This window comes from Grammomys surdaster, unplaced genomic scaffold (assembly GCF_004785775.1).
Source record: "Grammomys surdaster isolate TR1022 unplaced genomic scaffold, NIH_TR_1.0 241, whole genome shotgun sequence".
Lineage (NCBI taxonomy): Eukaryota > Metazoa > Chordata > Mammalia > Rodentia > Muridae > Grammomys > Grammomys surdaster.
The window spans coordinates 554,422-568,739 of NW_021604686.1; the positions used below are offsets into that span (position 1 = coordinate 554,422).

The window sequence follows — 14,318 nt, forward strand, 5'->3', positions numbered from 1 at the left end:
GAAGTTCACTTGGGCTCTCTGTATCCACCTCTTCCTTCCTTCTTTCTCTGCCATGCTGAGAAGCTTTGGTTGCCAGTCCATCACTGGTGGAGTGTGAATACCTACCCACTGGAACAAAACCAGGCTACAAGATAAAGGCTTATAATACACTAGTTAGCAAGATGCTCAAGCTTTGACCCTGACACAGTTGGAGTCAACACCTGGCACCAATAAGCAGAAAAGCAAAACAAAGAAAGAAGTCTCCTTTTAGCCTCTAAAATGCCCTCAGGGCACCTTCCCTGTTGCCCTAGCTTTCTCTGTTCTGGTGCCTTGTGTGCATGGCTGGCAGCAGCGAGGTGGGTGAGAAAGCAACACACACACACTCACACACAAGATCACGCAGCTCTAGGTTCAAAGCACTTTAACAGTGAAAAGGGGTATGTCCCTCATCTGAGAAATGCTGGAACCATCATATGGGTGGTTGATCTAAACATGAGATCACATTTGAGAACACACATCAATCCCACAGGTGTGTGGTGTGTGTACATGTGAAGCATTTGCATGAAACTGTTAATTCTGGGCTGTAAGTTGGGGCTCTCTGGAACAGTGTTCCTCTGTATACTGTTCTTAGAAGTGGCTACCTGTCCTGTCTTTGGAAGGCCAAAGAGTGAGAAGAGTCTGTGGGAGAAGCCAACCTCAGACCCTCCTGCCTTGCCAGACTCTGTGCTAGCATCAGGAGGGATCTGTTACCAGGCAGGTAAGATTGGGGAGAGGTGTTACTCTATGCCTGTTGGAGTCAGAATGGGTCAGGGTGGGGAGTGGGGCGGGGTTGGGATGGTTTGCGGCTCAAGAGCCGGTGCTTACCTAACATAAGGCTGTGAGAGACAGCAGAGGACGGGGGGGGGGGTGGCGGGGAGGGGGAAGAGAGAACGGGAGAGAAGATGATGGAGCAGGGAGAGAAAAAGAGGAAGGGGAGGGGAGGAAGAGAGGAAGGGGAGGAGAAGGACGAGGCTATCTGCCATGGAGAACCACGGATGGGTCCGAAAGCTGTCCTGGGTAGCAACTTCTATCAAAAGGTTAGATATTGGGTAACAACTCTAATTGTGTGGGCGTCTTATTGATTGAGCATTTCTAAATATATAAATCCTTTCGATAATCATTAAACTTTAAGAGTCTCATTTCTACCGGGTACTGCGAGGATGGCAGATATTGTCTGAGGTTCAGCCGAGCTTTGTGGATGCAGTGTGGTGGATTAGCAGAGCCATCCCCCACACTGGAGTCTCATGGGTGCCAGGGCCTGTGCATCTAGCTAGCCAGAGCCCTGGTCAGACCTGGGGAGCAGCGGGAACATGGCGGCTGCCTGGGAACAAGCCGGACGGGGCTCCGTTTTCTAAATATCTCCCCTACAGATGAAAGGACAGAAACCAAGTTTGAAGCCACGGGAGGGAGAAGTTAAGACATTCACATCCTACACTTCTGGACTGTAACTGTCGTTTCTTTTGTAACGGCCGTCAGGTTCTGTTACTTTGTAAAGGCCGACCGGTTCTGCTGCTCCGGTCGGCAGGTCAGGGTCTAGCAAGAGAGAAAGTGGGGACGGAGGAAGGGGAAAAAAGGGGCGAGAGACGCAAAAGATAGATACAAGCCAGAGTCCGGTGGAGTCTCTTCAAGTCTTCTTTATTCTCCTCTCTTCTTTATATATTCTCCTCACTCCTTCAGTCTCCTGACACCTCTCACTTTCTCTCTCCTTCCTCTACTTCCTACTTCCTACTACCTCCTACTACTTACTACCTCCTACTTTCTACCTCTACCTCCTCGACTCCTCTACTCCTCTACTCTCCTATAGAAGGGAAATCCTGGGTATTTATACCCTTTACCACGTGACTTGCCCTCGTGGACAATCTCAACTGAAGCCACTACGTCACGTGCCTTGTAGCCATGGATACCAGGAGCACCTGGCAGCTGGGGGCACTAAACAGTGTAACAAGATGTTTATCAGAGTGCGCTCAGCTATTGCAGGCTGTTGAAACAAGTCTCTTGTCAGGGTATATGGCTCAAGATGGCTGTAAAGATGATAGCCACTTTTGGCTAAGAGTCGGCTCCCAACACTGGACAGTGATGAAAGGAAAGGCTTTTCATGAATGAGATCATGAATCTCCTGGAGCAGGAGTTACATGTGGTTGTGAATTAACTAACATGGGTACTAGGGGCCAAATCTGGGTCCTTTGCAAGGACAGTAAATGTTCTTAATGGATAATCATCTCTCCAGCCCTGCCTGAAGGGTTTCGTCTCTCCCTTTGATTCTGGCTCAAGCATAGATTGGTGAGCAGTGGGCAGATGGGGACTGACTTACAGGAGGCCCCTGTTCTCCCCTCCCAGCAGGTGAATTTCTTCTCTGGAGGTTCCTAGAGGCTTTGCTTATAGATTTCCCAGAGGCCCCCAGTTTTGCTCATTACTTTTAAAAATCAGTTTTATTTTAATTGCATTATAATCATGCAATCCTGAAGCTTTTATTTTTAAATTATATGTTATACACATCCGTGTGTGGGTGCCGGGAACTGGAGTTTCAGGCAGTTGTGAGCCAGCTGACATGGGTGCTGGGAACCGAACTCTGGTCCTCCATGAGAACATATGAACAATGCTAACTGGAGATCATTCTTCACCGTGGGTCATCTTTTCTTTCCCGATCCCCTGGTTCTTAAGCAGAGACATAAGGCCACCATGCTTCCAACAGCTTTCCCATACCTTCCAGAGGACATAGGAACCACTGATGACTGGACTGTGGGTGCACAGAGAGGGTTATGTGGTACTGAGAAGCCCTGTCATACCCAGACAACCTGTTTCCTCTTAAAAGTGTTTTGCACATTTGAGTCGGAGCTTAGCAACCGGTCCCTCTCCAGGCCCCGCCCAGTGTGAAATTCAATTTTTAAGTTTTAGCTGTAATTGCTGCAAGTTGCCTTTAATGACAACTTGTGATCTGCCAACTGCTGCTCTTGGTTCCTAAGGTGCTAATGAAGCTCTTCCCCTGGAGGGAGGAGTGCAGGCTCACTTAGAAAGAAGTCTCCTGGCTGGGCTGGGGAGAGCACGCATGCAGAGACCCCAGGGCTGAAGAGACCTGAATATTCCAGGTAGGAAAGAAAATCAGCTTCTCAGTAGCACGGGTCGAAAAGTGATTCTGGAGGGACGCTAATGACAAGGGTCCATCTACCCCAGCTGACCGCTGCCTCCCTGGACTCAGGTTACGTCAACTATGACTGGTCTACCACCTCCAGAACCCATATCCCTTTAGGTCCCCAGGGTGGTGACTCATATATAGCACAGCTAGTGTTAGGCAGTTAGTTACCCAATCGTTACAGCACATTCTCTGTGACCTACACTGCTCAAGCCCATGCTGTATGCAGAACCTGTGTCCCTGGGCACTGTCTGGTCAGTTTGCTGACTCTTCCTCCTGGACGCAGGAGACAGCCTGTAGTGCACATTCATATGGAGTTTGTATCTGAGCAACGTAAAGCCCAAGCCAGACGTTAGTGGCAGTAGTTACTAACACCACTCACTGCTGTCTTTTTGCCTAAACCAGGTAGGCTCCTTTTTCTGTCACCTCTTTTTTGGCTGCCTCTGGAAGTTTGTCTCCTGTGATGATGTACCTTAAGGACAGGCCTGATTTTGTAGATGATGGCGTACAGGCTTGTCCCTGCAGTCTGACTTCTGCTGGAGGAGTCAGCGAAATCTACTGCTAGCCAAGACTCTCTAACCAGGCAGCCTGCAGGGACTGGACACCAGGGGGCGATCTCACCCAGCAAACCCGAGGAGTGTACACTTGCTCTTGGAGACCTCCTTATCTCAAATTACAGAGGCACTGAAGAGAAAAAAGTCTTTGTCAGTAAGAAATGGAGCCCAGAGTGCAGAGGGCATGCTGGCGAAAAGCTATTTACTGTTGTCTGTTTTAAGGACAGGAAGCCATCTTGGGAATGAGTAAGAGAGACACTTCTACAGTCAGACCCACACCAGCATGTCACTATGGACAAGTCACTGGAAGGACATATACTTCAAGTCTGGTTTTTAGTGTATATTAAACGGAATTTATTTACACAGTAACGTGGAGGCCACAGAGTACACGGCAAAGTACCACAGCAAACCAAAGGGAGGCGCCACTGGCGACATAGGGACCTGTTATTGATCCATACAATTGTGAAATATGAAAGGAGATGGGTAAAAAGCTGAAGGGAGAGAAACAAGATTTTTCAAAACTGAATGTGGGCAGTGCCATGGAGAATTAGAGATATCAGAATAAGGACTGTCATGATTCAGTTCACTGAGACAGGTGACATCTTGCTTCTGCTTCCACCTCCCAACAAAATGCCCTCTGCGTCATGAACAGAAAACCCAGCCCTGTGTGTCTATACACAACGCTCTCCAGAACTGGGAAGGGATGGGCAGTAAGGAAGGAACCACTTGAGTAGGCTTCCTGAAGCTGTGTGGTTTCATCTTCCAACAACACTACACTGAAGCCATAGGGCTGGCTCAACGTTCAAGTTACCAAGAGCCACACACACACTCGCCACAAACCAACAGGCAAAGTGGATTTTCTGTACCACAACAATATTCATAGCAAAATATATAACTCTGCGATTCTGCTGGGTTAAAGAAAAAAATCCCAACCTCTTTTGATTCCCTGAAACTTTCTTGATTTAAAAAAGGAGGGGGTGGGTGGGATCGGATGGGAAGCAGGGACAGGGACAGACATGGAGGCTCCTGAGGGGAATGTATAAAGGGTGTTCAGAATGCAGACCCCTGTGACCCATCTACATGGGCAAAATGTCCAGTGGCAGCTGATGCACAAGTCTCCAATTTAAAACAGCTGTGGGGGTAGGTGTGTAACAGCCGTATAGCACCTTGGACAGTCTGGGTACTTACTTACGCGTTAGATGACAGTGATGCTGAACAAGAGTCACCTTGGTGGGAAGGTCCGTAAAATGGTACACTGGGTTAAGAAATTTCCCAAGAGTTCTTTTAAACGAATCTTTTGACAGCACCTCTTTTTGAGAAAAAAAAAAAAATCGCCGCAAACCCAAGCTTCCATATTACAGATGTGGTCCATCCATGCTTAAGGTCTGGACAACAGTCAGGCCTGGTGAGAGTGGGCTGGTTAAAAGTTCCTTCTTAGATATCAGAGAATTTTGACGTCTGCTCTGGCTGCTGCCACTTCCTTCACCTTTTCTTCTGATGTACAAAATGGCCTGCTTGAAACTAACACAGAGCTTTTTGTTTTTTTGGGGGGGGGTTGGGGATGGACGACTTACCAGTTGAATACCTTGAACATGGAATGTTTGCAAAGCCCCTTCCTCTGGCATCTGTCACAACTCACCCCATCACTCAAGAAGCATCAAGATGAGGAAGGCTTGGTGTCTTTGGTATAACCTGTCTAGGATCTTGCATTATGGCTCCTCTGACTTCCCTTGGGGCACTGGTTTTGGTCCACGGCATCCTCGCCTGTGCACCGCTGTGAGCGTGAGCAGATGGACTTTAGTGCACACTTCAGCAGGGGTAGCACTTGGGTTTGTCTCAGTGCAGCACTTTGGGCCTCTGGGAAAATGAACTTCTGTGAGGTAAATCTAATAACCCAGTTATATGGGCAGCCATCCTGTTCACTTACGAGGCTGGACCAGAATCCCAATCCTCATCCACTAGCGAGAGCAATGACGAGCATGCCAGAGCTGGCCCAGAGAGCTGAGCTCCTGTTCTGTTTCCAAGTGTGTGTATGCTTTATATACCCAGAATTACTCGGGATATAATGAAGCCTCCTAACTCCATTCCAGACTTTGAGACTAGCCTGTATCTTTTTAGATCACTCTAGGTAAAGGCTACGGGACATTCTCATGGCAGGTTATCAGCTGATAGCTGCTGATTTTCCAATGCTGGATAAATCAAACTTGGAAAGCTTGCATGACCTACTACTGAGTGGACTTCAAGATCGTGCACGGGGATTTTGTGACAGCAGAGGCTTTACCCCAGAAGCATGTCTTCCCAGAGCTTCATGAACACCCTGAGCTCAGGGGCAGAACTGGCTCCTCCAGCCTGACGATGGAGGAAGGCCACGCTGACTAGTTCTTGAGAACTTTCTTCTCGGCTCTCAGCACCAGTGGCGGGGGAGCACTCACTCCTCCGTGATCCTATCCAGCCCATCTCCTGAACAGTCCCTGAAGCCCACTGCTATCGGTGTGCCTTCCAATCTAACTCAGCCTTGGGGTTGGTGATTTTCATGAACTTCACGTCCTTTCCCACATGTCCGTTTGATTGTTCATTTGCTCATCCAGCTGCTGTCCTTTACGGCGAACGCTTGCACACTATGTGGTTGCATGCATTCCCCAAGAGCTCTCCATGGCTAGGTTACTATGCTAACAAGGCACTCTGAGGGTCACTGACTCTTCTTGCCTGCTCTAGCCACAGTCCTGTTTCTCTAGCACCTACGTGTGCTGAGAGACTGCTCGTGTGGCTTAAGGAAAAGTTCCAGTGGGGCTTAGCTGTTCAAACTCTCGACAGAAATGGAAGAATCTATGACACAGACTTTAATAGAAAAGAAAAAAAAATTCAGTCAATACAGATGTTACTTGTGAAAACTTCAAGTGCTATACTAGTAACACTCCAAAATTCATAATATATGTATATAAAAAATGTGTGTATGTGATGGCAGACAGGAGGAGTCCTTCCAGTTAGTGAATGAGTCTGAATGGAAACGTAGAGTAGCTATGATAATGTTATATGGACTGAATTTCATTATTTTGAGAAATGCTCACAGGACCATCTGATGGACTTCTTGCCTAGAAATGTAGCTCTTGTATCTGCTCTGACCTAACCTGGACACCTTCTTGCCCACCCCCATTCTATGGCCATCCCCCCAGACAGAATTAACTCCCGTTAATTCTAGAAAGCCCGAAGCCCTTTTCCTGTTAGCTGGCTTCCGTTTTTTGTCCTTCACTAGTGTGGCCGTGAGAATACTGAGAGTCACGTGGAGGGAAGACGCTCGGTTTACCAATGCAGTGAGACACTGGCAGCGGAAGCGTGCATGCTTTTTCTACGTGTAAAAGAAGGCTGAATCTAAGATAACAAAAAGGGAGATTTCTACAGACAGAACACACAGAGGGGACTAGGGAACATTCTGCATTAAATATGTAACCTCATTAAATAGTCAACATTCAGATATACACGGGCAAGGCACCATGAGCGTGACATGGAGAAGGTGCGTCTCAGTCTGCAAGCGGTGTGGAAAGTGAAGGACTGTGTCAGCTGACATGGTCAGTGGTCTTTCTGCTGCCACTTCAGTGCATAATTAGGCAGGGAGTTATGTGCACATGGGCTATGTAAGATGATTCAAGCCCTAGCCTGCTGGGCATGGGGCAGCCATGACTCGTGGCTGCCCGCTCCATGGTCATTCTGTCTAGGAGACACAAGACTTTGTGGGATAACTAGCCCTCTTTCCTGGGAGTCCGGAGCGCTAGCCAGAACGCAAAGCCATCTTCCATACGCAGCCTCACACACATATCAGTCTCTTTAAAAATGCATAAGAAAGTATATTCCTCTTTTAGATCCTCTTTGATAAATGTGAATCACGGGAAAGGCTGTTAAAAATGTTAAAAGTCTACAAGTTTCCAAGGCCACTAAGGTGCCACCCAAATAATACTGCACAATCAGTCTTGGCTTTAAGACAACTCCGTGCTGGTGGATGAGGGCTTCCTGGATTTCCTCAGTGTCAAGGTGCACAGAACAGGTCTGTCCACCCCACTATAGGTTGCTTCCCCAGAGGCCTATCTCCAGCATGTGCATGCAACATGGTTACACATGCATACACACTTACCATTCAAGTGACTCTTGGGATTTCAAGGTTGAAGTAAACAGAGACTCACAGTTTTGAATAAAACAAGTGCATGAGCGTACATACACACACAGGTGGAAAGGACACGCGCCTCTTAGCGTACATATGTGCCAAGGGAGGACAGGAAGGTGTCTGCAGTTCTCATTCAGGTAAAGTTGCAACATAAACACTGTAATATACAGCTGAAAAAATACATATAAAAATTGCACATAATTCACGGAAGAGCACGGGCTCCATGGGGGACAACTCTCAGTCACCCGCTGCAGCCATCATCCTTCCTGTGAGCCGAGCTCCAGGCCCACTGCAGAGTCAGGAACAACACGCCACTCAATCTGGGATGCAGTCTTTCTGGAAGAGGCTGGCACTCCAAGGAACAGGTCAGCCATCGTCGTGGCCTTTCCTGTTTCCCTTGCCTTCCAACCATTCCAATAGCCAGCTTCGAGTTGCCTTCAAAGGTGACGGTAGGTAACGCTAAACTGACAACCATCTCATTCAGGGCTGTTGCCGACAGCATTTGGCAGACTAGTTAATACTGGCTGCTGATGGAAGGAAGCCAGCCAATTACTGCTTGTGGGGGAAGAAACTCTGACTCAGGCACCATCAGCCCTGGCTGCCATGCTGATAGGTCTGATAGGAATCAAAGAACAGTACTTGAAAGTCTGTTCCCTGAGGGCCCCTGGAGAATTGCACACATAAGGACATTATTTCTTCATATCCTGCCAACTATTCATAATCTCTGGACCGTACTCCATCCTGCCGAGGCATCGGTGACACCACCTTTGGTCAGCTTTGTAATGGGCCACAAGAAGTGGATGACAAACCCAAATTTCAGCAGGTGGGACAGGGTGAAGGTCAAGGACAGCCAAGCAGTGGCAGCAGGGTTGCAGCTGCTGGGTGGCTCTCTATGCAGTGTCCAACCTTGGCTAAGAACAAAACAGGAAGCAGACTCGTGATCCGATGATGGGAATCTCTCTTCCTTTCACTGTATGCCAGAACAAAGGCTAGTCCCCAGTGACTGAGGCAAGAAGGATAATGGCATGTCCTCCTGGGAAAGAGGCAGTCACGGATATCTTGAAGGGAGAGGCATCTGCCATCTGCTGTGAGAGCACTCCTGGGTGACAGCTGAGGTCGGTGACATGTGGACTGCTAGCCGGTTAGCTCAGGTGAGCTCCAGAGTTATGGGAGAGGTGGACACAGCTTGCTGAGGTCATTCCACGGGACCTGGTCCTTCATGGATGTGCATTTTCATTTTTTACCCCACATTTGTGAGACTATTGGGATGACAAATGTTCCAAGGGAAGCTGACTGCCTGTTTGTGGAGTTGAATTGCTGTACAGTAAAGAAACACCCAGCCACTTGCTCTGTGGAAAGCTGTAAAGTGACCTTGCTGAATGGAGCCCATATTCCTGGACAAGGGCGGCAGTTGGCTTCTTTCCTTTCCTTGAATTGAGTGAATACCAGGACAGGGACATGAGGATGATATGAGGAAGGTGGAGATATTTAACAATAAAAGCAACGCCCCGGCCATATTAACGGTATTGCAAGATTTTTACAATATAGCTCAGGGAGTCTGTAGTGGCAAAGGCCAGATACTGAGCACACAGCCAGTCCTCAAGGCTGATGCCTCCCTCTCTGTCCAGGGACTTCTCAGCAAACTTGATCATCAGCAGGGTTCGCTTGATGTCCAACCAGTTTTGGAGCAGAGCGTTCTTCTGTACTAGGGTTGCAGAGGTGGTAAAAATCTGGAAGAGATCTTCCCGGGGGCCCCAGAGCAGACACTGGAGGATGCCTTTGGCGTCAGAAATGAGGATGCGCTCAGAAGGGTTGGGGTTCAGGAGGCAGCTAGCGAGCTGCTGCAGGCCCCAAGAGTACGGGGAGCGGAGAGGGATGCGAGGCAGATCTGTGCGCGTGTACTCCTTCTCCTTCAGCTCCGGGTTCTCATCAAAGGGGTTGGGCAGGTGGAGCATCTCATAGATGAGGATGCCTGTCTGGAATTCATCACACTTTTTATACTGGGTGGCCGTGATGATCTCTGGGGCAAGGCGGGACTGGTCTCTGAGGATCTGGGGGTCCACCAGATGGCTCTTCTGCTTGGCCTGAGAGAAGTTACTCACGATGAGCCTTGTGGGACAAGCTGAGGTGGGGCAGGGGTCTGCAGGTGAAGGGCCCTGGGCAGCTCCCCCAGGCTGGTGCTGGACAAGCAGCAAGTTCTCCAGGCGAAGATCGCAGTGAGTGACGTGGTAGGGCTTGAGGTGCTCGAGCCCGGAGCACAGCTGTAAGAGCAGCAGGCACACTTGCCTCTCGTAGAAGTCAGGGCTGCTCCCGTGATGGGCCAAAGAATCTCGCACAAAGTCGGCCACAGTGAGACGGGGGACCTCCCTGGTGATGACCACAACATGGCTTCTTTGCTTCCTGTTTGTGACTCGTTGGTTCTCATTCTGGGATGGTTCTGTTTCAGAGCAGGGCTCAGGATTTCCCTCTGCAGTTTCTGCTTTCACCTCTTCCTCGCTGTCGTCAGTGCCGTCCTCTGCCTTTTCGGGAGCATCAGGGTCCTCCCAGGGAAGCAGACGATTAGGGACTTCAGCAAGGAAGTGGCCGCAATCCTGCTGGATGTTAAAATGCACAGGCAGACTCTGCCGCACGGCCAGGCTGTGGTAGTACTGCTGAGACTCCTTAGGTTTGCTCTTACAGATCTGCAAGAGAGGAGGAGGCACACTTAAGACTTCCCATAGTGGACACGAGGTGCAGAGCATGAGTACCTGCACGGTGAGTCACTAGGAGCAAGCAGTACACAGTAGGTCTGCAGAAAGGGTCTGGGCAGCCCGCCCATGCTGAGTGACTGCTGCTGATCGCAACTGTTTCTCATGGACCCCACATTCACGGCTGCGCTCAGTGCCTCATGTGACCACCTCTAGTGTGTGCTCAGTGGCTCATGTGACCACCTCTAGTGTGTGCTCAGTGGCTCATGTGACCATCTCCAGCTTTCATACAAGCACCTTCGACTGTGGGTTCCAACTAATGGTGCTGCAAGAGTGGATGTACAAACGCTGAAGAATGAAACTTGACCCCTAAGCTCTCATCAGTTACGAAATCAACTCAAGATGAATTAAAGACTCAATCTCAAGATGTGAAGTTATAAAACCAGCAGGAGAAACGGGGAAAAGACTTTAGGATGTTGGAATGAGAAAGAAATTTGGGTATAATACTCCAAAAGGTTAAGCAATACAAACATAAATAGACATAAGAGACTACAGCAAACTAAAAACCTTCTGTATCACAAAGAAAACAGACTGAAGATATAACAATGGGAGATAAATTTGAAACTACATGTCTGATAAGGGGCTAATATTCAGAATATATAAGAAATTCAAAATAAAAACCACTAACCCATCCACCAATCAACCAAAAAACACTAACAGAAATCACTAAAATTCAAATAATTCAATTAAAAGTAATTAGCACAAGGCATACAATGGGAAAGACAGACAGACACACCACAGACATACACTCATACATATACACCATGCCCCCAACCCCAAACTACAGAGAAAGGCAAATCAAAGCCGTATACCTCACTTCCATTAGAATGGCTGTTCCTGGGGCTGGAGAGATTGCTCACCAGCAGGAATACTAGCTCCTGTTGTGCAGGACCTGAGTTCAGTTCCCAGCACCCATGGCATGAAGATCACAACCACATGTGACTCCAGCTCCAGGAGGACCAGATGTTGCTGGGCTCTGAGGGTGCTTGCATGCACCCATACACACTTCACCCCCCACATATGTGTAATTAAAAAGTAGCAAAAATAAATCATAGAGAAAAACAAAACAAAACAAGGCTGTTACCAAAAGAAAGAAAAGCGCTGGTGAAAAGTGTGGAGGAAAGAACCTCATGCATACTGCTGGTGAGAAGAGAAAGGAGAACAGTCAGAGAGGAGCCTCCAAGAGTGAGACACAGACACCACGTGATCTCGCAAGTTCACTGCGTCGTCACGGAGGACGGAAGCAGTACTGTCCAAGGAACAGATCTGCATTCCAGTGTTTACCACTGATAGGCAAGAAATGAAAATTATATTAAATGCTGACTAGATAAATAAAGTATGGTACATACAAATAAAAAATAACAACAGTCTGTGTTCTGTGATGACACGGATGGACGTGGAGATCATTTGCTACGTGAAATAAACCAGGCTCATACAAACAACAGTATAATCTTAGTCAGACGTAGATCTCAAAGGATGGTCTCAGAAGCTGGGAGTGAACTAGTGGTTATCACAGGCCGGGAAGAGCCTGGGGATGGCTGAGCAGCGAGTGTAAACAATAGGTCGGAGGCATGAATTCACAAGTTTTGTATAGTATGATGATTATAGATAATACACTATTTAATTTCAAAGAGCCAGAAGGAAGGATTTTGAATGTTTTACCACCAAGAAGGCTGCATGTCCAGTTTATGTTTTTCCAAATAAGAAGGGATAAACGTCCAGACAAATGTTAAAGTGTGCTGTGAGGCCAGAGCTGGTTCTACTTTCTCCTTTCCTATACCTAGAAGACAACAAAACTAGCAAAATAAACTTTTTCTCACTTTCTGTAGGAATTTCTAGCCTGGCGCTCTTTCTCATCCCATGCCCTATGCCTCTCTCTGTAGTACTAGAGATTAAAGCCAAGGTATTGTTAGGCCATCTCCATTAAGAATGCTTACTTTTAACAGGCCTCTTATACCAACATCAGCCACTAAGACCTTCCAGAAGGAAGTCTATGCAAAGCAGGCGTGACTCAAGGAGAAAGCACTGATCTCAAGGGGACACAAAAGGCAGAAACACATGAGATCACCCTAGAGGGGTCTGGAGATGCAGACCGTGCAGATGAAGTCCACCCCTAGCTCATGGACCAGCACAGCCTACTCAGCAGGGACACCACACACCGCAGGCACCGCAGACTCCAGGAATATGTGCTCGTGGAATTAGGGATGCTGCCTGTTTGTTACATCACTGTTACAGTGATATGGAAAGAGCAAGTTTAAAGACATTGCATTTTATTCATTTTACTTAAAAAGAAAACTGTAATTCTTTTGGGAGATGCAGATGGGTCTCCAGCTTGGAAAAGCAGCACGCACTGATGTCTATTCATAAAGATATTAAAAGTGAAAGGACAAATGCCAGGAGGCCTTGGGGGAAAAGAGCATCTCTTTCTCACTGCCTATGTTGATTATAATTAGAGACTTGGTCCATGCCCGGAAATAAGTCCACATGTATGTCCAGAGACACCCGAAAACAGCTCTCTCAGGTCTTCTGCCACATACTTATCTAATCAGTTTGAAAAATGCTTTATATTTATTTTTAAAGCAAACTTCTCGTCTTGAAATAGATGTCCTTAGGCAGAGTTCAAGTTCAAACATCCATCTTTCAGAAAACACTATCTTTGGAAAGCCCTCCAAGTCTGGAGCACAGGCAGTGCAATGTAGCCTGTAGTCTCATCCATCACAGGAATTCCTTCTATAACACGCCGAAGGCAATACTTCATGTTTATGTGTCACTGGGTATTTAAAATCCTATTCGAGCCATAATTTAGTTGTGATGGGGGCTGGATCTGGCACATGGTGCCATTAAACTCATTGGCAGTTTATAATTTGCTCAATACCATATTGCCTGCTGAAATGGAGGTTCCAGGGTCCCAACTCCTCAGTCTTTGAAAAGTCAAATATCATTGAGCTTGGTTGAATGAGACCGAAAATTAAACTCAGTTGACATGTTACAGAAAGGACACTCCCAAGGACTTAGGCCCGGGATTTAGCCTTGCCAATAGCTGAGTATCCTTGGGCATGGTCAATCAATTCCTCTGGGTCTCAGCCTGCCTAATACAGCAAACAACAGAAAGAATATGGAGCCTTCACCTCACAGGCAGCTGGAGAGATGAAATGGGATCAAGTATATTGAGGAGATCTACACATGACTGAGATACCCAAATGTAACGTTGATAGCCAATCAGACCACCTGGAAATGTTCAAAGGATACACTCTTACAGAATCTTTGTATTTTTTCAAAGAGGACAAGGCAAAAAAAAAAATGTTTGTAGGAAGTGTGCAAGTGTCCATGTCCTCCCTTCTCCTTTAGGCTCTGAGAGCTACCTGCCACAGAAGCGGGGCTCGCTGACTGTGGGTCTGAGGGAGGACAGCTAACAGTAAAGGTTTTCTTGTTTTTGTTTTGTTGAGACAGTGTCCTATGAAGGATCCAGTCTGGCCTGGAACTTACTATGGAGCTCAGGCTGATCTCACACTTGAAGTAATCCTCCCTTAGAAATTACATCTAGCTGGGCGGCGGTGGCGCACACCTTTAATCCCAGCACTTGGGAGGCAGAGACAGGCGGATTTCTGAGTTCGAGGCCAGCCTGGTCTACAGAGTGAGTTCCAGGACAGCCAAGGCTATACAGAGAAACCCTGTCTCAAAAAACCAAAAAAAAAAAAAAAAAAAAAAAAAAA

The 14,318-nt window shown here is 47.5% G+C and overlaps 1 protein-coding gene across 1 annotated transcript in view; it reads right to left on the reverse strand.

Moving 5' to 3' along the window:
- Positions 1–4,032: 4,032 nt before the first annotated feature.
- Positions 4,033–14,318, reverse strand: part of Peak1 (pseudopodium enriched atypical kinase 1) — a 57,378-nt gene continuing 47,092 nt past the window's right edge. Inside the window, exon 4 of the mRNA XM_028774451.1 lies at positions 4,033–10,539. Coding sequence (XP_028630284.1) covers positions 9,376–10,539 — 1,164 coding nt within the window. The 3' untranslated portion in view covers positions 4,033–9,375. The remainder of the gene's footprint in view (positions 10,540–14,318) is intronic.